Source organism: Hypomesus transpacificus, chromosome 10, assembly GCF_021917145.1.
Source record: "Hypomesus transpacificus isolate Combined female chromosome 10, fHypTra1, whole genome shotgun sequence".
Lineage (NCBI taxonomy): Eukaryota > Metazoa > Chordata > Actinopteri > Osmeriformes > Osmeridae > Hypomesus > Hypomesus transpacificus.
Window position 1 is genome coordinate 6,569,455 of NC_061069.1, and position 26,154 is coordinate 6,595,608.

The 26,154-nt window shown below is 39.6% G+C and overlaps 3 protein-coding genes across 4 annotated transcripts in view; 2 read left to right on the plus strand and 1 right to left on the minus strand.

The window, feature by feature from the left end:
- Positions 1–4,637, plus strand: part of lamc1 (laminin, gamma 1) — a 36,445-nt gene extending 31,808 nt beyond the window's left edge. Inside the window, exons 24-28 of the mRNA XM_047027187.1 lie at positions 9–123; positions 401–600; positions 833–991; positions 1,367–1,466; positions 1,818–4,637. Coding sequence (XP_046883143.1) covers positions 9–123; positions 401–600; positions 833–991; positions 1,367–1,466; positions 1,818–2,074 — 831 coding nt within the window. The 3' untranslated portion in view covers positions 2,075–4,637. The remainder of the gene's footprint in view (positions 1–8; positions 124–400; positions 601–832; positions 992–1,366; positions 1,467–1,817) is intronic.
- Positions 4,638–6,100: 1,463 nt separating this feature from the next.
- lamc2 (laminin, gamma 2) lies at positions 6,101–16,472 on the plus strand. 2 transcript variants are annotated; one of them, XM_047028198.1, is made up of 22 exons: positions 6,101–6,426; positions 7,472–7,648; positions 7,855–7,975; positions 8,255–8,376; positions 8,515–8,646; positions 8,867–9,056; positions 9,490–9,602; positions 9,828–10,046; positions 10,232–10,408; positions 10,816–11,049; positions 11,248–11,384; positions 12,061–12,217; positions 12,317–12,522; positions 12,830–12,909; positions 13,085–13,222; positions 13,402–13,546; positions 13,743–13,892; positions 14,123–14,237; positions 14,660–14,856; positions 15,149–15,307; positions 15,425–15,524; positions 15,897–16,472. In XM_047028198.1, exons 1-22 carry the CDS (start codon positions 6,348–6,350, stop codon positions 16,148–16,150), a joined length of 3,402 nt encoding a protein of 1,133 aa, XP_046884154.1. In that variant the 5' UTR covers positions 6,101–6,347; the 3' UTR covers positions 16,151–16,472. The 2 variants fall into 2 exon arrangements, with proteins under 2 accessions (XP_046884154.1, XP_046884155.1); XM_047028199.1 differs by having other exon boundaries at positions 8,258–8,376.
- Positions 16,473–17,034: 562 nt separating this feature from the next.
- Positions 17,035–26,066, minus strand: nmnat2 (nicotinamide nucleotide adenylyltransferase 2). Its single transcript, XM_047028201.1, has 11 exons — positions 25,872–26,066; positions 23,928–24,016; positions 22,974–23,041; positions 22,571–22,649; positions 20,483–20,606; positions 20,007–20,087; positions 19,861–19,905; positions 19,394–19,470; positions 18,967–19,068; positions 18,791–18,858; positions 17,035–18,595 (listed from the first exon to the last, which is right to left on the minus strand). Exons 1-11 carry the CDS (start codon positions 25,954–25,956, stop codon positions 18,493–18,495), a joined length of 921 nt encoding a protein of 306 aa, XP_046884157.1. The 5' UTR covers positions 25,957–26,066; the 3' UTR covers positions 17,035–18,492.
- Between the last annotated feature and the right edge of the window lie 88 nt (positions 26,067–26,154).

Sequence of the window (26,154 nt, forward strand, 5' to 3'; positions counted from 1 at the left end):
GTCTCCAGACTGCAGATCAGCTGCTGGCCCGAGCTGATGCTGCCAAGGCTCTGGCGGAGGAGGCGGCCAAGAAGGGAAGGTCCACCTACCAGGAGGCCCAGGACATTCTGGCTAATCTGAGAGGTAGGAGGCTGTGAGCAGCGACAAGGCACAGGCATGGCCAAAGAGAGGATATTAGGATAAAATGTGATGAGGAAAAAGGTGGACCATGCCACCTATGTAGACTGTACAGTGTCTAAGGGACAGAGAAAGAGATGAAGATCTCTGTCTGGACTCTAACAGACTACAGGCTTGACTTAGTTGAGGAAGCTAAAGTCTGTCAGAGAATGGCTGAATTAAACTCGCGTTAGAATTTCGACTATACCTTCTTTCTCACATACCCTCTTGTTGCCCCAACCAGACTTTGACAAGCGAGTGAACGACAACAAGACGGCCGCCGAGGATGCCATGAAGAAGATTCCGGAAATCAACGCTACCATCATCGCAGCCAATGAGAAGACGAAGCAGGCGGAGGGAGCCCTGGGTAATGCCGCCACGGACGCTAAGATGGCCAAGTCCAAGGCTGAGGAGGCAGAGAAGATTGCCAGTGCTGTGCAGAAGGCAAGTCTAGCACCATTACCTGACACACCTGTGTGATCCTTTAATCATAGGGCAGGATCAATCCCTTAAGAGACTAGTCAATTAGTAGTGACAGAATTCTCATGTATTAGTTACTTACAATGTATTTATACTGACAGAGATATACATTTGAAGATAAACAATGCAAGTTAAAAAACGTATGGCTGTAGTGTCAGCAGAATGTAAGCCCAGCGGTCTGTATGTTTCCCCCCAGGATTCAGCTAAGACCAAGGCGGATGCTGAAAAGGCTTTTGAGGAGACTGTTAAGCTGGACAAGGAAGTGACGGGAATGATGGACCAGCTGAGCGCCGCAGAGAAGGAGCTGGCTAAGAAAAAGGCAGAGGCCGACAACGACATGATGATGGCCAACATGGTACGTCAAATAATTACTCAATGCCTATGTTTTCTGTCTGACAGTGTGTAGGCACTATAGAAATAAAAAACGAATTTGTAGCTGTAGTTTTGTGTTTATTATTGCAACCAGAGAAAATGTTTTACCTCTGATAAATACAACTGCAGACGTCAATCTTTTTATAACAACAATTCTCAACAACCATTTGAGTTCATCAAGCTTTCAAAACACATTATTCATGAATTGGCTCTTCAAATATGTTCTTATTTGGGTATTATTTTGCAGTCAATTTGGCATCGGTGTAGTCAGATCTCAACAGTTTTGAGCCCAGTTAATAAATGGCTGAAAGATTTTTTTCCTGTCTTTCCCCCTCCCCCCCCTTCACACCACCTCTAGGCCTCGGACAACGCCAAGGAAGCCGAGGACAACGCTCGCAAAGCCAAGGGTGCCGTCAGGACAGTGTTGAACACCATCAATGACCTGCTTAAGCAACTCGGTGGGTGTTATTTGAGGTCAAATGACCTAATTCAATTAATAAATAAAGATATTTTTGTGTGTGAAGGGGAGACTACAAGTAATTGGTTGTCCAGTGATTATCTCCCAAAGTTGATTCTGGTATACAATAGGTTTCTAGAGGTTATATTCTACCACTGAACAACATTTTCATAGAATTATCTGCTTTTTATAATTTCAACATTTATTATTTTTTGTCAATGTACATTTATTCAAAGTTGTATCAGATGCACATGTTTGCTTATAACAGTAAATGCTTTCTTTTGATCAATTTGTCATTTTTGTGCATTTATTTTGCCAAAGCATAGACCTAACATATATCTGCTGTTTTCAGGCAACATTGACAAAGTGGATCTGAGCAAACTGGCTCAAATCGACGGCTCACTGAAGCAGGCTAAGGACAAGATGGCCAACAGCGAGCTGGACCGCAAGCTGAGGGAGCTGAATGACGTGGCCAAGACTCAGGAGGAGATGATCACAGACTACGATCGGCAAATCCGGGAGATCCGCGCAGACATCGCCAACCTCAACGACATCAAGAACACGTTACCCGAGGGCTGCTTCAACACGCCGTCTCTAGAGCAGCCTTAACCCTCCAATTCGTCCCACCAAGCCCACATTTCCACCTTCCGTCTCTCCTGTACCACTCCTTCCCACATCTAACGCTCGGGCCAATATGCCACCTTTTTACCAAAACATGTTTCTGTTTTTTTTTTTGGGGGGGGGAGCTCATTTAAATCCAAGTTTTTAAGGAAAAAAATGTTTTACATGCAATAGCGTGAAACGAACTAAGGGAGGTTCACAAAACACATCCAGTCTCCTTAGGTGCAGCTGATTAGGAGAGGTGGCTTCTTCTAAGATAATGGAAAAAAAACCCACATGACTGCACCACCTCCAGACTGGTCCTACACTTTGTCATAGAGGAAGTTTTCTCACTATCTTCTTCCAAACCACCCTAACAGAAAACAACAAATGTCCTCAACCTCAAGGAGGGGGGGGGGTCTACTGTGTATCATTCATTGTTGTCGTTTTTTTTTTAACTTTATATGATATCAAACAAGTTATCTACCCATTGTTCTAGACAGAATGGCTTGTCAGGACTGGTTTGTCTGTGAGATTTCATTTTTTTTATGTAAGTATTGTGCAACTTCCAATACACACTGTACATCTATCTATGGTGTTACCAACCATTTGTTTTTCAAAACACAGTGAAGGAATCTACTATGTAATTTGCCTTAACTCTCTCCCAAAGCTACATGTGCGCATTAACAACGGAGAAGGTTTTCAACACTACAAATGTATTTCACAGTATTCAACACGACACATATTTTACTTGTTTCACCTACAGCTGAAAAGCTGTGATGTGTAACCAGTAGATTACGAAAAAATGGCTATGATACTTTGACGTTTGAGATGGGCTTCTTCTGTCCCCAATGAAACATCATGGTTGAATATCATTTCATGTACTTATAATAACACTGCAAATCATGTTTTTGTCATTGTTTTTTTCTCCCGGAACTGCTGCTTATTACAGGTGTACTGCAAATCTGACATTAACATTAAGGCAAAATTCAACACTATGCAACTTTGTACATTTGCGTAGCAAGACTTTATCTGATACACTGGTGCTAATAATTATTTCAAATGTTATATTTTTGTGTGAATGTTTTTTATGATAGAGTGAGGAATTTGTTTGTGTAAATATATGCTAAAATGATTCAGAATTGGCTGATTTTTTTAACGCAAGACCCAACAGCCACCTAGTATAGGTTCTGTCACAAAATAAATCAACTGAAACCTCCACATAATATATAAATATATATGATAACTTCTGTGGTATAATATGCTTGCTTGTATACATGGCTCAGTGTTGTTGCCTCATAGCTCTGCCATTGTTTCAATTTGTGTTTGATTTTCCATGGGGTGGTCACAAATTTATAGAAAAACTATTTGCTTCTTTGTTTGTGACAAGAACCTTTTTACCCTCGACTGACACTATCAGGACTTGCCTACTATATGTTGTAAGGACAGTGTTTTACAAACTGTCTCTCCACTACGCCTAACGTTTCATATTTACTGATTTATACGCTTGACTCGCTTGAAGAAAATAAGCTTGGTCACAAGTTGCTAGTTAACCATTTTAATTAGTGTTTTGTGCCTTAATCTGTTTGGAATATTCACATCACTTAGTCCTAAATGAGGGCGTCATGTTTATTGCACACCTTTCATACTTGTCCTTTCACATACATGGTGTCTTCACATTTCAAGTAGAGAAGCAGGGATTTCGTCCAATGGGTCATTAAACTCTAAAACATCTCTCCTGACAACTGAATCTATTTTTTAATTATATTTAAAGTGTAACTAAACTCCAAAAAAGTATTTGGGTTAAATCCTTATGTTTAATACTTACACTTAAACTCATCAATCCTGGTCTTGGTTCCAAAAATCATGGTAAAGGTTTTGTTAAATGCCCCAAGTGGTCAAAAACATTTGAAGATATTTGAGTGCCTTTTCAAAGTAATTTCTCATGAAACAATGTGGCCATGTTCATGCAACATTGATACCATCACTTTGAGCATTTTGGGAAGTCCCAAATGGAATATCCATAAATATTCCCTCAACTACAGTTTTTCACCAGTGTTTTTGTTTTTTAAGCTGATATCGTCGAGTTTAGTTACACTTTAATCAATCATTTCAGCTACTTTAGTTTCTCCAAACTATGTTTTAAAGTTTTTTCCAGGTTATATCGATGTGGCAGGGACTAAAACCAACATCATTTTTTCCGTCTCTTCCCCCATCCAAGTCAGCCACACTGCTGTGGAAAGATGTGCAGCACATACAACAGTTTTATGTATAAAAAAGTATTTCTAATTTATATTGTATCAGTTATTTGTATTCCGATGTCCTTACATGATACGTGTGTGTTGCACCATCTTTTTGTGGTCCTTTGGTCATGGAGGGTTTTTCCTCTTTCTTGGTCCTCTCTCAACAATAGTAGGTGTCGTTTCAATGCTATACAATCAAGAAAAAGGTGGAATTTTATTGATATGCCTGTGAAGACCTGACAGATCCCTGCTTTGTTACCCAATTGCCTGTAAATCCAATTGTAACATTTGAATAATAAAAAAAATATTACAGGAAGTGTCTGTATTCAGACTGTAGTTTGTCTATATTATGCCTATGTTAGTTTTCACTGCTCTGCCCTTGAAGGTTTCCCAGGATAGTTTCCAGCGAGGTGATGTGTAGAATGCAATTCTGTTCATAAGCCGATGAATAGCAATTGATGCCCCACATTTGTCATCTGTGAAGTGTTGGGGGAAATATTCCATGATGTGTTCACCCTGCACATGCAGTTTTTTGGGGGGGATATCTTTCAAAGTACAAAAGTAGATATTGAATCTCCATATTTATCCCTGAGCTTTAAGTCAGCCAATGCTCTATTAAACAGTGTAGTGTCACACTGTTTAATAGACACACATCAGAAATACCTAACTTTTGTTTAGCATGGATTGTATTGTCAGAATATTGACAATGGTACTATATACTGACTCGTATAGTATAGTATCTCCACTTCCTATTTTATCTCTTCAGTGTGAATCAAACTTAATCACCCAACCCAATGAATCACTAACATTGAGCTCATATTTGGTTGTGTGAATACGCATAGGGTGTGGTGCTCAAATCACCTTCTCCATAGCAGCCAAGGTACAGCTGGGTGTGCATGTAACGTGAGGCAGTGCCGCACCCAAGTCTTACTACCTCGTCAGAGCATGAGACTTCAAGGGTGTGGTGCCGTTAGCAAACAGGACAGAACCATAGCCCTGAGGCACGGTTTTCTTAACCGTTCCAAGAATGTTGCTCATCACTGAGACATATTTTGATTGCTGTTTGTCTGGGTAACGTCTGATTTGAAAGGTGCAGCTGTGTTATCAAATAACATAAAACAAATTAGAAAGACTTTGCACAAAACAAAACCTTTTTTTTATCAGTGTCTGCTGTACATTGTCTTAGTGACAAATGGCTCAATAAACTTTAAAGCTACATTCCAGAGATAATAACTTAAATAACATGCAAAATTATTGTTTCATGTTCTTTGCCAGGTCCTTTTTGTGAGGCAAGACATATTCTGGTTTCTATGTGAACTGTTAATAAGATAAGAAACAATAGGAACCCTACCTATATATGAAGCTACTTGCTTGATCTTGTTCAAGACTTACTTGGTTGTTCATCTGCAATTACCAGAAAAATCATGGCCCCAATCATGTCAGGTGGTTTCTCTGATTGTAGTTTAGTTTTGCTTTGCAAACTTTTAGTTGTTCTCAATTATCTAAGCATGCCAAATATTGTCAAAGTAATTCATTTGACCTACATGGACAGTATTATTTAATTATTTTAGTTGAACACTTTAGAAATAATTGGATCATTCATTCAAGTACATTCTTATTATTAACATTCCCTTTGACAATACGTCTATATAAATGTAAAGCTTATCTTTAGTCAATTTTAAAATCCATAGTCTCAGTGCTCAGGCTCTACATAGAACAACGCCCCCTTTTCATTCAGGTCTCGACAATATCCAGTAGTGATACAGAGTTGACCATTTCCTGTGCACACAGGCAGGGTGTTCCAGAGCAGAGGCTCTGAATCACGCCTGAGTAAACCTCGTGCTAGCAGACAGACAAGACTGCATGTCCTGTCATGCCACATCGAAGGTGTTAAAAAGAGCCCACTTGGGGATGTTGGACAGAAGAAGGTGTAGCCAGGTTGATACGCACCTCATTGTTTGCTGCATCCCACATATACTTCTGAGTGCATTTTTGGGGTTGAAAACTGACCTACTCACTTAGTGAGACTATCTGTGACCATGAAGAACATAAGTTGGATATCCATATGTGGAATGATTCTTTTGACCAGGTCGGTTCAAGGAACCTTCAGATATCAAGGTGAGAGATCACAATACTCCTTCTTTGCGAATACATCAAATGTATTTTCAAGTTTTTATTCTTTAATTTTTCTCTTGACTCGTCTCTCGATTCAAAGTGGTTTACAATGTATGTCAATGTTTTTGTTTTATGTATTTGATTATAGACTGCAGTAAAGTTCAAAGTACAAAACACAAATAATGTTCCATTCTAGGGTGTTCCTTTGGTAACACTATAAAGAAAAATAAGAAATAAGTCATCAGAAGAACACATTTTTCATTTGACATAAAGAAATATGTTATTTTGTAAGTCCTGTATGCTATAGCAATGGATCGGTTTGATGTTTAAATAGCCCACTAGCTTATGTTTTCTAGGAGTCTTCAGCTTAATTTTTTTAAGTGTAACTAACTACTCATCAAAAACATGCGCAAGTCAACACTTTCTGTTGCTTCTTGTGGTGAAGGAAGGGCATATCTAGTCTAGCAGAGCTGCTGAGGTACTTGAGCTCAATTAAAGCCTTAAAGGCATTGATTTGGTTTAAAGCCTTGGTTCAACACATTACTGATGTGCTGCTGTGGTGAAGTAATGTCTCCTCTGATGATATTGTTGGTTTGAGGTCGTTGTCTCAATGTTGTCTCAACGAGAACAACAACTACAAGAAGCAACTTGCGTTGCCACAGGAACCTGATAATGGCAATAAGTGGTACCTGAAGTATAGATGTATAATGAAGAGGACATCTCAAAGATAGCTCAAGCTTGGGAAAATGCTCCTTCAGCTGTGTGGTTAGGCCATTGGGTTTGGCTGGTTATTTTGCGGTGTAAGGGGTTTTTCAGAATACATAGCTAAGAGATGCCATGAAAGACACTTTGCACTCTACGCCTGTACATATTGTATCTGTTCTGAAAAAGACTGATATCGAGAGACTTTAATTAAACTTTGAGTGTCTTTAGCCTCACAGACAGCTAAACAACAACCAAAGTAAACTCCTAATATAACCAAAAATGTACCAAAAATGTATTTTCCTTCTCAATGTATGGCTATCATTATTTCCAATTTCCATTCCAGCATCAGTTCATTGTGAATGCAACGGCAAATCGACCTATTGCTTCATTGACCCCTTGGGTCTCCATTGTGTGGACTGCCAGGAGAACACAGAAGGGAGGCATTGTGAGAAGTGCAAAACTGGGTTCTACCACCAGAGGGCAGGAGAGAGTTGTGTGCCCTGTGCTTGTAGTACAACAGGTGAGCTCTAAAGGTGAAAAAAGGCCAATCCCAACAGGGATTTAAAATCAATCTGCATTCTACATGTCTAAACCCTGAACAAGAAAGGCAAAAACCAAACCAAATCTCTGTTTTGAATGTACAGTGGTCTGTGAAAAATTACACAGTGTCCTTGACGTTGAGATTGTTCCTGTATGATGTATGTTTTCCATTTTAACACCTGTCAGGTTCTGCTGGTCCAAACTGTGACAGCAGAGGGCAATGCAGCTGTAAGACAGGGGTCATGGGGGACAAGTGTGATCAGTGCCCCAACGGAAAACCTCTGACGCCTGCAGGCTGCGCACAGAGGTAAAATTAAACATGTTGCTTTTGAAATGCACATCTTTGTTATGATATCTGATATCTATTTAAACATGTAATCGATATATTGTTAGTGCAATGTCTGTAAATTATTGCTACTTTCCTGTTCAGTTCAATCGTTATTATCTATTATTTATTTCTGGCAAATGTGGCACTTCGCAATGATGCGTTTTGGTGTAATTAAATAGCTGAATCTTAATTGTGCAATGAATTCTGAATTTGTAATTGCAATATCTGTCATTGTATAATGCTACTTCTATTTTGCAGCAGTAGCCAGCTCATAGACGACATGGTGACGCCCTTTCCGTGCTTTTGCTACGGACACTCATCTCAGTGTTCAGTGGCACAAGGCTACTCTGTGTCTACAGTCTCTTCAACTTTTGACAATGGTAAGTTTAAACATTTTTGCGCCTGTGCCCAAAAAATTAAAAGTGATTTAAAGTGAATTTATCTTTTGTTTGTCTGTATGTCTATGTTTTTGTCAACAAAGTATCCTAGATATTTCTCATAGTTTGCTGTTATTTCAGGGCCAGAGGGATGGCGTGCTGCCACAGCCCAGGGAGTAACCCAGTCTCAGGTCCAGTTCCGTTGGTCCCCCAAACATCAAGACATTGAGGTCATCTCTGAAGACATCATGCCTGTCTACCTCTATGCCCCTGGTGAGTCCTGTTTCTCATTTTGCCTTCTTGACAGTGTTTACCCCAGTCTTTTTCATGAGTTTTTTACTCATTCATATTCCAATATTATTTTATTTTGTCTTCTTGGAGAATAGACACTGTAATTGTAAAGTTTACTATGGGGAAACATGATTCAGTTGGTACTTAGTTCATTCAGTTCAGTTCTTTATTGTGTTCTCTATGTCTTCTACACAATGTCTAGACACCTACCTGGGCAACCAGTTACTGAGCTATGGTCAGAACCTGTCTTTCTCTCTGCGGTTGGACCGAGGGGTCCGATACCCATCCACCAATGATGTGGTTATGGAAGGCTCAGGCCTGAGGGTAGCTTCCTCCCTGGGGAACCTACGCACCGTTGTAGCCTGTGGTAAAAAGATCACCTACACATTCAGGTGAGAAACAGATATCCACTGGACTGGAGTGGGACAAAACGTGGGTATGTGCTTTTACCGGTGAAAGTACACTAAGCCAAAGCCTTAAAAGTTTTTTGGTGGCACTGCAATCATTTATCAAAATGAATGATGTAGTCACAACAGTTCCTCTCAACTTTATAGGTTAACTTCATCTTAGATATTGGGCAAGTACAATACAATTAATTATGAGTGTAAATAGTGAGTGATATCACAGTGTATGTGTTTACGGCTATAGCTTTGCAGGGCTCAATCAATACTTAGAACTATTTTCTTTTGTGCACCATGCAACATTGATTAACTGTGAGAGTCGGTATCATTAAGCAGGTAATTCCAAGAGGAAATTGGTTGGGACTGTGTTCTAACAAATAGTTGTGATTATATTGGTGAGAAATGTATAATGTTTCTTTCTCAGATTGGATGAGCAAGCAAGCAGCAAATGGAAACCTCACCTGTCACCTTTCCAGTTCCAAACACTGCTACAGAACCTGACAGCCATTAAAATCCGAGGGACATTTGGTGAAAATGGTAAGCCATTTTAGACATTTAAGACACCACTTGGTCCATCATACGATATGAAAGACAGAGGAATTTCACCAAAGTTAACCATAGTTATAGTAGGTTCTCTTGAACTGTGCTTTTCGTTTTAGAGATCAGTACCAGTGTATAGAACTATCAGAACAGAGCCTGTTCTTCTGAACTCCCCTGGCCTCCTCAACCCCTCACAAAGTGTTGTTGTATCCATGGTCTCAGGGCGTGGCTACCTAGACAATGTGCGCCTGGTGACTGCACGTCAGGCCCCTGGAGCTGACCGGGCCACATGGGTGCAGAGCTGCAGCTGTCCCAGTGGATACGAGGGCCAGTTCTGCGAAAAGTGCACAGCAGGGTACAAGAGACGCTCTTTGAGCGAAGGTCTCTTCAGCTCATGTTTGCCCTGCAGCTGCAGAGGAGGAAGCTGTGATCCTGAAACTGGTTTGTGGACGTTTTTATCCATTTGTTTAATTTTAAATTGCGCCGTGAGATTTCACAATGATGATGGGGAGGAGAATGCGGAAGATGTTGATTTGATATTGATATTGATGATGATGGTGATGGTAATGCTGATGAGGGGATTGATGATTGCATTAAATGAGTACTATGTGTGTCATGCTGTGCAGGTGACTGTTACTCTGCGGACGAGACCCCTAATGGTCGATCATGCCAGTCTGGCTACTACAGTGACCCTGCGCAGCCCCAGTCCTGCCAGAAGTGTCCCTGTCCCACTGGAGTTACCTGTTCCATTAGGCCTGGGACTGTGGAGGTCCAGTGTAACCGATGCCCCCTTGGCACCACTGGTGGGTGCTATGATCAATCTATATACATCTGTCATTATGATCTATCTTTTATCAAATTAATTTAACTTGTTTAACTACATGCTAATATGGTTCTTCCCTTTGGCACTTATTTTGGTTGTTCCAATATTTGCTTCATGTTTTGGCAACCCGCAATGTTTTTGGGGCTATCTTGTTGTTATTATCAGTGACCTATGCACTTTGTAAAGCTCTCTCTTGGAAGTCGCTTTGGATAAAAGCGTTTGCTAAATGAATAAATGTAAATGTAATTTGACCATGCTTGATGAGGAAGTTAAATGTTATAAATACCATTATGTATTATTTATTGTTATCCTAATGTTACTTCTACACATACACATCCTCTCTTCCCTCCCTTTCCCTTTTGTTCCTTTTCTCCCTCCTCCAATCAGGTTCTGGTTGCCACACCTGCGAGGATGGTTTCTATGGGGATCCTCTGGGACAGCGTGGTCCTCAGCAGCCCTGCCAGCGATGCCAGTGCAACGGGCACATAGACCCCAACGCGGTGGGTAACTGTGACGCCCAGACTGGGGAGTGCCTGAGGTGCTTGAATCAAACCAGGGGATTCAACTGTGAGAGCTGCCTGGAAGGCCACCATCACAGCCAGCCCACAGAGGCGTGCAAACGTATGAACACACAGACATGTCCTTCCTCCTTTTTGCTTGTACATGCTATAACCACTCATTTATTCATTCATTTACTGTTCTGCTAATTCAGAAGAATGTTATGGTTGTGCTTTTCTCTATCATTCTACAGAAGATGGTGTGGATACTGTACATGATTATTATCTATCTAAATAATTGTTTTCCCTCTTTGTTGTCTAGCTTGTGCCTGCAAGTCCCAGCGGTCCTTGTCAAACCAATGCAGTGACATGGGTCAGTGCTCATGCAGAGAGGGCTTTGAGGGGTTAAAGTGCCAGCGCTCTGCTTGCCCCTCTTGCTTTAATCCTGTCAAAACTAAGGTATTTCATTTGGTTGGCAGGGCTGATCCACAATTTAAAAAAATACTCTGCCCCCTCCTCTTCCCTTTCTCCTCATATTGATGTGCTCATAATCAACAAGGAAGGAAGGTTACAACATGTTGTTTTGAGGGGAAACTTACACATGGGAACACATCTGGTAAAAATCCGTAAACCTTGTTTTCTGATGAGCTGGATACGGGCTGATGATTCACAGAAAATCTATATTCATAGTATACTACCTGGAAGGTAGAACAGCATTGTGCTGTACATGTCAAGTAAATTAGCAGTGTGTTTGTGAACCCAGCCCACATTTCTCTCTGAGTTAGGATGAAAATGTACTGCAAGCTGCTCCCCTCTGGCTGCCTGCATGGGAGGAATTAGGAGCGGGGCTAAGAGATCCAAACTCAGCACTAGATTAATTTGGAGAAGCTATCAGATTGAAAACCCCAAATCTACTTCTCAGTTAATTCAGGTCAACCTAAGACCCTTAGGTTGTGCCTGACCTATAGACAAGCTGTCTTATTTGTTACACCAAAGCACCACATTTGACCTTATTTTTATAGTCTAGTTACCAAATGCAACACAATACATTAAAACACACAAAACCAGGTAGTATATTGCATCTTTTTTGAAAGTCAGCGACAACAAAACAATGCCCTTGGGACCTGCATTACAGATGGAGCGATACACTCGTAAACTGCAAGAGCTCGAGACTCTGTTTACAGGCATGGAGACTGGAACGTTGCCAGTCAATGACGCCCAGATGGAGAGGACAATAAGAGCTGCCGAACAGCTGGTATTAGACCTGCAGAGCAAAGCTGCAAACCTCACAGGTAAGTCATTCAAAAGTACTACATAATATCTTGCCATCAGTTAAGGGCCCATATCAGCAAAGTGAATAATGATGGGTTCGTTTTATTGTCATTCTGTAGGAACAGAAAAGGACCTGCAGGCTCAGCTCTCAGACATCAGTCGAAGCCATAAAACTGAGTTAAGAGATATCGAGGCCATCTCAAAAACCGTGGATGACACAAATCTGCAGGACCAGAAATACAGGGAGAAGGTCTTCAATGTCCAGCAGCTTATTAAGGAGATAAGGCTTCTACTAGGGGAGGCAACACTCACCATCAAAAGTGCTGTAAGTTTCAGTCTTCTACCTGAATCCCCTAATAATGATCTCTTAAACTGTTATCATCTAAAGAGAACACAATGTCTACAGCTTGTGATGATGATTTTTATTTATTTTTAAGATATGAGATGTATTCATAAAGGGTAGGCATTATAAGCATGAGCTTCAGCCTACACCTGTTTCAGATTGATGTAAATATGCTTTTTTTTGTTAGCTCAACTGTGTGAAACTAAGTTGTTTGTCTGAAATAAACCAACTATTATTATTATTATTATTATTATGATGGTGATGATGAAGATGACCATTCCTATTTCAGGACCTCCCTCAAGCTGATGCCATATCTGGTGTGGACATCCTCCCCACTTTGGTTCAAAAAGCACACATTCTTGTTGATGAGTGAGTTTAATCCCTATACAACTCATATATCCTCCAAACTGTATTCTATATCTTATAGAATATCATACAACTAGATTTGTTGTTTCCTGAAAACGTTGTTTCTTTTTGAGAAACAAAGTAATTGCATATTTGTTGAAATATGTAACGATGAGTGTGTTTTGTGTTTATTTCATAGTCACCAAAGCATAGCGGACACAGTAGTGAGGACAGCCAACAGCGCCCTGGCTGAGTCTGAGAGGGGTTTGGCTCTTATGAGAGCCGCAATGAATAAGGAGAACAAGATTAATGAACTTATCAGCGACCTCAAAAGCCAGTAAGAGATTTATGTCTGTTTGGCATGATACATGGAGTTAAAAGATTCATTACAAAACATCATATGCACATTCACATTACTAATTAAACATATTGTGCATTGTCTTGCACTTTACAACCGTTTCCACGAGCACAGTTGTCCTATCAATGCTTTTCACATTACACCTTCACCCTACTCAGGTATGATTTAAACTCAGCCAAAGTGAAGGCTCTGGAGGCTCAGGCCACTCGAACGAGCAGTGCGGCCGGAGATGAGAGCAAGATGGCGATTGACACCCTGAAGCAGATAGCTTCCCTGGAGCAGAACCTCCCAGATCCTCTCAAGGTAGCACACTAACCTCTGTCAGGTGCTCCTTCTTCAGCCTCATATCTAAACACAATGAAAGTGGGGGATCTCATTAAAACCAGACTTGTGAGGAAGAATCTAGGACAGGTCTCCACAGATTTCACCAGTGTGTGTAGTTAGTTACACTTGCACTACGCACCACAGCTCACTGATGCTCCTGTTGTGCTGTATGCAGAAGGACATTGATGCAGTGGTTGCCAGGTTGGATGGCCTGAAAGATAAGGTGCAGAAGAACCTGACAGAGTATGAGGTACTCCAAAATGAAGTCCAGCAGGACCGGGCTGCACTGGAGGACCTCCTAGTCCAGAAGAAAGCAGCTCAGCAGGTAAGGATTTGTCTACCACACTTTTCATCAGGGTTGTGTGGTGGGGGTGTAAGTGTTATGTTTAAATTCAAGTTATAAAATTCCAGTAAATGTTTCTGAATTATTACACTGGTTAACAATGCTTTATCATTTAGATATTGTGTTTGTTTCATGTTAGCATTATAAATGGAAACTGTGCTGTGTGCTTACACCTGACAGTGTTCTATTTTTCTTGGATTTGATTTCTGCAGGATTATGACAGGCTTCTTGCCAGGGCCAATGCTGCAAAGGCAGAGACGGTGTTCGCTCTGAATGGGTTCACTGACAACATGAATAAGTTGGATGATACTCTCACCAATCTTAAAGGTAAAATAAGTAATTAGTTAGACTAACTCCCATTAATAACCATTTGTATACCAGACAGAGATGGTGATGTTACGTCACACTTTGGCATCAAAGTAAAACAAGCAGTTCTCAGACACAGAGTATACTTCATCATTGACTTGTTTACTTTATTTCTGCAAAATTTAAAAGACACATTATGATATCATCATTGCTAGAACAGTGTTGTTTGTTTACCCTAAATGTCCAACCAAAACCCTAATAACAAACTTTGACAAGGACACCTCACGAAAGTGTAAGTGTAAAGAGTAATTGTACAGTGTGACCTCATCACTAAGTCTTTGTAACAACGGTTCTCAAAACAAGTGAAATACCTTACGTGAATATGGACTTGCTGTACTCAGTCAGGGAACATTTATAGCAATGTCCATTCTTGTGCCTGCCAGGATTTGATGACCAGATCAGCAAGAACAAGGCTTTAGCTGATGAGGCCATAAAAAAGCTACCCAGTATCAACGCCACCATTCAGCAAGCTGTTGGCAACAACTCCGAAACCCTATTCATCATTGGGAGCGTATCTGGCGACTACGATGACGCACTGGGAACTGTAAACAACTTAGAGGCCGTTGTCTCTCAACTAGAGGTAAATCTAACCGACTTTTTTCAATGGAAATGTCCAACTGGGCTCCATATATATGCTAATCCACAGTTTCTGCATCTACACTCTAAAAGAGTATCAGACATACAAAACAATGAAGCCAATGTCTTGAGTCACTTATGCATATAAGGTCATTGACTAAGAGACATGGTCTGTTAGACGAACAAAAATTGTATAATTTTAGACCACTGGGCATATTTCCAGAAATTACCACACAAAACTGACATGGAAACTCAAAAATGATTCAAGGATTTTGAGTGTTTGTTGCTATCCACAGGAAATGTCTGGTTCCTTGCCGGGTTATGCTGATCTGGTGAAGGACACCACCAAACTGAGGGCAGAACTGCAGGGTCTGCATAAGCAGGCTGTGGACATCGAGGGGAAGATGGTTTCAGAAACGGGAAATGCCCAACTGCAGAAAGCCAGAGCTGAGGAGGTCAGCCTTAGAGACCTTTTTTATTTTAATCGAGCGCACTTATTATTCTTATTGGTATGGGATGTACCTTTACGTATTTAAATGTAGTGTAATGTGTGTAATGTATATTGGTTTCAGGCTGCAATGAAGGCAACTGGTGCTTATAACAATGCCAGACAAACAAAAGATGCAGTTGATGAGACTCTTATAATCATCAACAATCTCCTGGACGTAATTGGTAAGTATTAGAATGACTCATAATGCAGACTTACAGTAAGCAATTTGCACCAAGTTGTTTGTCAATTCAACAGCTCACAGTGATTTTGACAATTCACATCATTTTTATACAAGACCCACTGCAGTGATAATGGATGCAGACTATTATATGCAGAACACATGGTTGTTGTTGAGATTTTAAAGGGGTATTAGCTGTCAAATCACCCAGTTATGGCCTGCCATACTGCTCTGGCATACAGCCAGGATTGGGGTACTTTATTCACAGCAAACAAACTTGCACAAAACTACTGTTGATATTGTTAATGTCGGTTTGATCGCCTCACAACACACCTGGATCTGGTCCTTGACATAGTTATCCTGCTTTCTTGCCCAGGCGAGCCAGGCAGCGTCGATGAGGAGAGGCTGGCTCAGCTGGAGAACTCCATTGCTAATGTTCGTAACCAGGTGAACCAGCAACTCAGGCCACGCCTAAAGGACCTTGAGGAGAAAGAGGCTGCTCAGAGGGCCCGGCTGTCAAGTCTTGACCTTGACATCGACACTATCTTGGACAACATCAGGAACCTGGAAGACATCCGGAAAACAGTCCCAGAGGGTTGCTACAACCTTTCTCCCATCGAAGGAGCATAAGGTGTAAAGGGTGCAAAGTTTGGCATTTTGATTGTGTTAGGAAATGGAACTGGTTTACTTTTGCTGGGAATGAAGTTCAATCTAATCAAATACATTTTACATGCATTTCTAAGTATAATATCTTTGAGAAAAAAAACCTGGCTTTTTGCATCTGCCATTCAAAATGCTGCCTGTTCAAAAGTATTTGTAAATCCCAGTATGTGATAATGGTATGTATGTTATGAAATAGCATCTTCGCAGATCTGCGAAGTTTTCAACTGATCTCTAGTTTTGGTGATAACTAATGTATTTTCCCTACTGTCCAGAATAAACCAAAATATTTATATTTATCTTTATTGAGGTCTCAAATCACAAATCAAGTACAATGTATAAACTTCATACTCAGACATTTGTCCTTTTAAAGCAGCATGATTTCATGTTGTCTAAAGAATTGTATTAATGTTTACATATTTAAGGATCACTGCCATAGAACACTGCCAAAATAAAAATGATAAGATTCCAATATGAGAATATAATATGAGAGAAGTTTGGTATAAAACCCCAAATAAGATATAACTAAATCTTAGCTTTTCAATCAAATCGTCTAGCACTTCTATCAACTTGAGTGTCATGACAATGCAACTTTTTCTTACATTTTATTTCCCCCAAAGCAAGTTGTTTTTGAAGTATGAAAAATCACTGATAGTAAGTGTTCTACAAGAGTAGCCTGCAGAGATCCTGATTTTGGTATGCATACTCAAGAGAAGCATGTAGAAAAACAATCTGGTAGAAGTCATATTGTGCACTGTTCCTATTCTTCAAGTACAAAATAATTGATGTCAGTGTTGCAGTAAAGCATATGAAGTATTTGTATTGAGGATATAAAGCATTTCTGTGCACAGTGTTATGCAATATGCTGCAGTACAGTGATAGCCTTGTGTGTCACAACACTGGTGCACACGACACACTAACAACTAGATAATGTAGTCACATGTCCTGTACATTATGTGACTTCACTCTTATGTGAAAATCACATTTGCTGTAAGCACTGGAATGTATAGTTTTTTCTCATTATCTTCATGTACACATTCAAACATGTATATAAGATGTTTCAGTCACAATGAAAACATGTGAGACATTATTAGCATAATTATGCAGCATTTCTTGACATAATTTTCACAACCGATTACATATTTATATCCCTGTAATACCATCCTTTCTCTAATTGAATCTCTGATATTAAATTCCATGGCTTGACAATCTTGGGTACTGCAACATGATAGGCAACAATCTTTGTTGCCACTTCCTTTGCTATTTAATATCAGTGCACTTTTATTAATTTATTTAAGGTTAATGGTATGACAGTGCAAGTAACAATTAGACAATCTTTGAATCCATTCTTATGGTCATTAAAAGGGACTTCCTGTATATAATGTATGCTGTTACAATTTAGATTTACACTATTCTGAACACTATTCCAGACAGACTCCCAAGAAGCAATGTACGTAGCACATGAAAATAACAAAAATGTAACTTTTTTCTGCACTGTGGTATTTCTTATTATGGTGAACAGGAGAAAAGGTATTTTACCCACAAAAACAATCAATGTGAAAATCATTCTGTCATGTGCAAACAGTTGTACATTTTGAAATAATGCCCACTACAAAAAAAACGTTTAGGTATCCATGTACAATTTCAAAGAGACACGGATACAGGTTTTTTCTCAAAGATCATACAGTAAATATAAAATGGCGTAATGGGTGGATAGTCCCCACTATAGGTGTTTTTCTGCAAACACTTTCACAATAAGTAATTCCTAAGAAGTACATAAGCACTCATGCCAAAACAAACGCTCTAAGCATGCAATCTAATAATCTACAGTCAAATTAACAACAAAGGGCCAACATTCAGTTGCCATCCTCACTTCCTCTTTGTATACCATACAATCATCCTCCAGCTCACAATGACCACATGACAAAACCACCACAGTAGGTGTGTTTGATTTAATTCACACAATTTGCCAGGTAGGTGGAGTTAACACTTCAGAACCAATGGCATGGTAGAAAAAGAGGAAACCCCCACCCACCTGGCACTGAAGGCAAACTAAATCATGCTTGGGCAATGCCAGTGGTCCACCTGTACTCATTCCTCAGGCACCTTGCTGTACATCCACAGGTCCGATGAGTCACCATGATACAGTAAGAAGGGACATTGATACCTAATGCTCCTTTTGTATGGAAAAGCAATAGCTCAAGAGGAGTATACGTTTCACACAGAAGACAGACAAGGAAGTTGGGGGGTGGGGGGAGAAACGTGTTTCTTATTCTTCCCCCTTCTCATGCCAGTACTGTGGGTGTGTTTGCTTATCCAGAGGCATTGATGTAAAGCTGACTCTGCAGGATATAGTCGATGACTGGTTGGCTCAGGTAGTCCACCACATGACCATCTCCATGCTGCAGAGCCAGTCTGCAGGAAAAAGGGGTGGGTGGAGGGAAGAGGTTGGAGGTCAGGTTTGATCAACTTGTTCTTCTATTCACATATACAGAAGTGCTCTATTTGGACCAAGATGTCCACATATTAAGAAACAGATGAATAATTATGCAATGGAGAAGTAGGAATCTTCATGCTAATTTGAAAAAAAATATACAAATCAACGCTTACCTGCTCTTGGTTGAACTGACGATGGACATGGGGTGGTTGATATCATCTTTTACCACAGTGATGTTATCCTGAAAATAAATATATTGTTTAAAACAAGCATTATCACAATAAGGAAACTTTTACACAGTAAAAGAGACATTAATGACATTTTAAAAATCTTATTATTATGCACTGACCTTGTACTTGCGGAGCACAGAGGAGTGGTTCATGATCCTCTCTGTGTCAACTCCATCTCGGGGCACGACAACAATGCCAAAATCCCCCACAATCACCTCCATCTGAGGATCATAACATAGAATACTGTAGCCCTCCTTCAGGTGTGTTGAGATACTTGTAATCTGAATAACAATATGAGTGATTTAGTCATGACTAAAACATCTATGTTTTGTATTCCATCAGTAATTTGATACCCAGTCCCTCTTTTCCTCTGACTACTTCAAGATATTTATAGGTAAACATACATAGGTCACAAAAATAAAGAAAAAATAAGAAAGCTAAAAGAAATTCATTTAACCGTGGGTGACACGAGAATGGTACTTTCTCAATTGTTCGGGAAGAGGAGGAGGAAAGTAGAGACAGGAAAGGCTGAATGAGTGGCCTTACATCACTGTCCTTCCACAGGCCAGGGATGCAGAAGGATTCTAGAAGATCACTGCCACACAGGAGCAAGATGCGCAACTCTGGACAGACAAGCAGTGAGGAAGACACCCAGTAAACAAACCAGTAAAAGGCTCATGGAGAGGAGAGGAAATGTCTAGCAACTAGAACATTATAAACAGGCTATAAAGGGAAGAAATACATGACTAAATACGGGATGTTATTACAAAATTATATTGAATTACATTTTAAGTAAGCTTCTGCTTCAGTAACATGAGACATGACAGACGAAATCAGTAATATGATCAGATTTCAGAATGAAACAGTCGGAGGACATCCAAACCTTTGCCAAGGCAAAGAGTATCCAGTACATAATTTGGATCTGATGGTTTTATCCCCTTATCACCCGACCACAATATTACATTTTCTCTGTTTGCAACAACAGCACAAGAAAAACAACACAAAAAACTCACCTATTTCTTCATATCGCATTGCAGTCCCAAGGTTGGCATTTTCATCTTCAGAAATAGAATTTAACTAAATGTTAGTAGTTGTCCGTGTTGTTGGTAGTATGCACACGCCTACCTAAGTGTCAGTTCTGGTATTCAGTTCTACTTACCCACAAAGGTGAATCGTTCAATGTGGGGGCGAACACAGCAGATCTTTCCAAAGTTCTCAGTCATCTTACCCCACAGCTTGACTAAACAGGTAAAAGTACAGCAATCTGAATGCATTTCTAAAACTAAAATACTGAATGAGAAAAATGTATTCACGGAGACAATATTAACCAGTACATGTGTTGTACTCGGTTACATTTTATTTGAATCAGCCTCAAAACGTATGAATAAGATGAACTAACAGTTAAAATATGTTATGCTTGTCTTAGCTTCAATGGAACCAAGCTGCATGAGTGCAAACTTAGAATGCAAGTTCCTGGTAATCAAAGGCATGGTTAATGCAACATTGAACATCTTAGTCTATCCAGGTCTGATGTTTCACGATGTCTGATGTTGCACCTTCCTTGTTTCTTACCAAAAATGCACATTGCAATTTTTTGTTGTTGTGATTTTTGATAAATGTGTAGTACACACTTACTGGCAGTAGGCTTGTTTGTATTGCTATGGTTTTGATAAATTGTTGCATTCTGATTCTGTGGCTGGCCAATCACTGGAGTTGAGGAGGGTGTGTTTACATTGGAGAGAATACATCCTGTGACTCTCTGTGGATGAAGGAAAAAACACCAGCTGTTTCAGATATAGGACTCTGCTTCTGTCTGCTAGCAAATTACATAGGTAGTCAATATCTTAATTAAACGATTCCCACATAAATGGTTTTATACAGGGGAGGTGATACTATAGTATTGTTGCCATGGTAACAACTGCTGGGTAGTACCTATAATAACGATTCATGTATAAGATATCAAAACAAAAATGGGTTAAATAGCTGGGCGTCTTCATAGTTGAAAAACTCAAATATGACATATACACCAAATATCTAGTTGGTCGAGCAATAATGACCATTTGCATACACTTGTAGCTTGGGAATCTTTCAAACTTGCACTCGGTGAACAGATCCACACCACTCAAGTCTACAATTAATGAAGACCAAAAAATGTGCTGCATGACCAACTGGTTAGTTTAATCTTAAGGCTTTTATACGGTGGCCCTGAAGTGCAAATGACACCCCCTAATATGAGTACATCCCCCAAATGAAAATACTCCCCCCCAATACGAGTCAACTCCCCCCAAATCGGATGACTTGTTCACCTCCCCCCAAAAATGAAAATACTCCCCCCCAATACGAGTCAACTCCCCCCAAATCGGATGACTTGTTCACCTCCCCCCAATACAAAAACGCGCTCCCCCCCCCCCAATACGAGTCAACTCCCCCCAAATCGGATGACTTGTTCACCTCCCCCCAATACAAAAACGCGCTCCCCCAAATGGAAAACGACATTACATTAACTCTGAACGGAAAGGGTAGGTACTACACTTTAGCGCTGATTGGATGCAGTAGGCTAACTAACAAGAAATAAGAAATTGATCAACAGAAGTACAAAATGCAATAGCCTGACAGAGTTACGTGCACCAGGACATTTATTTGGGTATCGAAGCATGTAGCATAGGCTATGTATGCAAAAGCATAAATTGCAGTGTTAAACGTAAACATCGATAGCCAAACAACGTAACTCTGTCATTATCATGAAATTAATCGTTTTGATTTGAAGGAAAAAGGAAACATTAATGTTTACAATTCAGAGTCATTACACTACTCTTTATTTTAATCAGGGTCATTCCTATGAAATAATCTTACATCTGCTGTTAACGTTTCACAATATAAGTAGCCTAGCCTATGCGCACGCTAAAAACGCAGTTGAAGGAATCAGGACTTTTCAGAAGAAAAAACTAATAGTCCACTACAGAAGAATGAAATGCCACAATGACAGAGTAACGTGGACCAGGATAGTTGTTTGGCTATCGATTTTTACATTTAACTCGAAATACTTTTGCCTAAGAAGCCTACTATTTGCTACATTCTTTGATAGCCAAACAAATGTTCTGGTGCACGTAACTCTGCCAGGCTATTGCATTTTGTACTTCTGTCGATCAATTTCTTATTTCTTGTTAGTTAGCCTACTGCATCCAATCAGCGCTAAAGTGTAGTACCTACCCTTTCCGTTCAGAGTTAATGTAATGTCGTTTTCCATTTGGGGGAGCGCGTTTTTGTATTGGGGGGAGGTGAACAAGTCATCCGATTTGGGGGGAGTTGACTCGTATTGGGGGGGGAGCGCGTTTTTGTATTGGGGGGAGGTGAACAAGTCATCCGATTTGGGGGGAGTTGACTCATATTGGGGGGAGTATTTTCATTTTTGGGGGGAGGTGAACAAGTCATCCGATTTGGGGGGAGTTGACTCGTATTGGGGGGGAGTATTTTCATTTGGGGGATGTACTCATATTAGGGGGTGTCATTTGCACTTCAGGGCCACTGTACTTTTACTTAGCTTTGAATTGCCTTTCCAAGTTTATATACAGGGAAGGTTATACTTGTGAGCGTATCAGTGTGAATTACTTTAATATCATTAATACACATTAAACTATTGTACAATAATTACATTTGTATTAAGAGAATTGCCTGTATCTCTGTCCTTGTTCAAATGTTGTAGTGTGACACTAAAGACCTTACCTTCATAAGGTCACGATGATGTTCCAGAACACTGCATGTAGTTTGCCATTTGTCCTGAAAGCACTCCCAAGGATCCACCCTGCATAAAATGGGAGAATAACAAGCTTAATATTTCTGTGTCTAGAAATGAACACCTCTTCAAGTGCCCCTTTACCCCAATTTCTTGAAGTTAGAAAAAACTATAATCTTGTGCTACTGTTCTCCCAAATTCAATCAAGTTCATCTGTTCATCAGTACTGGTGTTGGCTGCATGTTGGCTAGGTACAGTATGATATAGTTGTACTTTTGTTGATTGTGTATAAAACCAGTACTTGCTGCAGTGTTTAAAAAATAAACATTTCTAAAATGATTTGAGTAAAACGAGAAAATGTAATTAATACATGGTTACTGCATAGTTTCTCACCTAATCCAATCAGAGGACTGAACAGCCATCTGACACATGGTGAGGCGATGTTTGCTTGTGACCAGGCCCTATAAACACAATTAACAAATCTTTTAAGCACTTAGTCAGATGCCAGCATGTATATGTGTACAACATGGTCATGGAGTCTTAGCTCTTCATTTCCCCTCATTAAAATATATCTAACATAAAGTATGTCTGTGTAGACATACTTTATATTAGATATATTTTGATGACAGAAGTCAATGACTGTAGTAGCTGGGTTTAGATGTATATCTTTCAAGTGATAAAAATGCATTCAAATGGTCTCAAACTATCTACCTCAGTAAGCTTTTAAAATAGTTATCTTACACCAAATTTACCCTTGATCCAATCAATGTTTATTTGCCTGACTGGAAGAAAATCTATTTCAAGTGTTGAAAATTCATGATCTGACTGAAAAAATGCTGCTCGAACATTTATTATTCATGTGTTCTCTGTTTCTGTTGCGAGAGAGAAAGAAAAACTAGGACAAGCTTTAAATTAATTTCAGAGATGACTCAGGCGACTGGATGAAGATTGTACCAGAGATGGCTTCCACAATATGGGTGTTGCATTAGTGCGTGTATGAACAGGGCCACACAAACTGGTCAATCCTTTGTGGAAATGAGGACCATTTATGGCTTTGCTATGTTTGCCCTCTGATTGGTAGTCCCAGACGTTGCTGTTTGAGGCACAGTCAGTGGCACAGCCTTAATGCGCCTCAAGCAGTGCCTTAATGTTTTTCCTTTAATGATTTTGACTCAACAGATGTACAAATCCACATATTTTTGACCCTAAAAAGAGCCCAATAGAATGTTCAGTGAGGAAACACTTCTTAGTTCTTAACCACTGGTTAGGTAAACAAACCCATTAAAAAAATTCATGGTATAGGACCATTTCAAACATTCATAAGCAATTCAAACAATAAACTCTTACCGGTTTGCCATAGGAGTCATGTACAGGTGAGATGATGCCCCCGATCACAATGAAACGGCCTGTTTTGTGCAGATATTCTCTAGCTTTTTCTGAAAAACAGTGCAAGAGTTTTTTTTTAATTCCAAACTTAAGTTAAACTTTTAGGCAGTATTAACTGACAGTAATTACGCTTTTCTGTTTCAAGTTGATTGATGAAGGCTTTTTGTTCAAACTCCAGGGCATCTATTCATCTATACACAAATGGGTTTGTGCTTGGGCCCCCATTTTGTGGAGAGAAACCCGAACATGTAAATCAAAGCATGTTTGTTCCATGTTTTTCAAGTCGCAGAGCAAGAGAGATAAAACTTTTTCTTGGATTTTAGGATGTAAGACCTATCCAGAAACTCATAAACCATTGACAATTTTACAGAGTGTACAGAGGAACCCAGTACCTATAAATTCTCTAAAGAGAGGGATGCCACGAAAATCAATCTCTTACATCCAGAAAGCCAATAATCATGCATCCTAACGAGATTGAAATTGTGTTACATGGTGGTTAACAAACAATAAATTATTCAGACAAACAATAAACAACAGATATCAAATAAAAAATCTCTCTATATTATGACAAGGCATCTTGACTGTGTTGACCTAGATGCAAGAAAACATGAAATATGTCACGTGAAAAGGTGGTTGGAAAAAGTAGGCCACTGAAACATAAAGGCTCTTCACTGTCTCATAATATTCCAAGTTTTCCTATCTGCTGCATTTCACTCACTTAGTTTCCTGTGCCTTATATTAAACTGCATTCTGATTGTAAATAGCATACACTTACAAGTGCAATGTTATAGGATAGCGTGCACTATTCCACCATACTGATTTTGTACCACAATCACATTTTAAATCAACTTTGGATCGGCATGTAGTGTATAACTGGTGTTAACAAATGATACACTTAATAACGTAGATGGTCAATGTTTGCGGCAATAGTTTTGTAAACATTGGTAAATAATTACAAATGCTTGTATTTATATTGTATTTCCAATGTCATCAACTTGATGAAGATAATATCTGAAAGTGAGTGTTGAATAAAAAGAGTAAGATAAATATATCCAATTAATAGTGGTATTGGATCAAGACTCTAATTGGTGAAAACCACTTAAAAAACCATCAACATGAATATAGCCCTTGGATAGTTTTTCGAGTTGAAAATAGCAGACACACGCATAATCCTAAAAAGCAATTTGCGTCTGACGCAAGACTAAATTCGTAAAACGCAATCCATGAAAGTGGCCTATTTATTTGGAATTCTGACGTTTCTCTGATGGAATGATCTTGTAGTTTGACATTATTCCAGGAACAGGGTGGCATCCTATGGTTTAGGCTACTTAATTTTGTGTGACGCAGAACATTCAACAAAAGAACCTAGGCCTCCTCAAAAGGGCGCATGTAGCCTACCCACTACATGATCAATCTTGTATAATAAACATTTAGTGTATTTAGCCTTTACATTTATTCAAGAAGAAACACTTTGTTTAATTCACTCCCTGTCTTCATAAGCCATGATCGGCCTATGCAGCAGAGTTATTTTAATGTGCGCTGAAACGAATGAGCCTACAAGTAGTCGTTGATTCAACCAAATAAAAACGAGTTAACTTGCCCACTGTTAATTGTCAAATGATAACAAAGATCATCTTAATTTAGTTTCATTCATATTTTCGTCTCTGAGGCCGTTGCCCATTTCAGCACCCACCTCTTGGACAGCGATTCCAAGTCTACGCCGAACATAACACCATGCGATAAAAACATATAGGCTATAGCCTAGGCTATATATTTTTTAAGAGATTTGGCCAACTAAATTTATTTCTGGTTAAAGAACAACCTGCTGCCAACAGACTGATCATAAAAAACATCTGGTAGGCTACCTTCTTACCTTGTACAAAGTAAGAACGGAATTTTTCTTACCAAACATATGAATGTGTCCTTTAGTGATGGGGTTAAAACTTCCACACGAAAGCAAAATAACGTGGGTTTTCGTGTTCTCGGTCATTATAACTTTGTCTTCGTCTATTTTCCTAAAACTGATTGGTTTTCCTTTGTTTTGCTGTTAGCAACCGCAGTGAGAGGCGAGGTTCATTTAGCTGCGGCAGTGTCCTCTCTAGAAGATGGAGCGTCAGTGCACTCTCCGTTTTAAAGACGCAGGACCAAAGGGCATCAGGAATGAAAATCACAACGCTCATAATTTTTG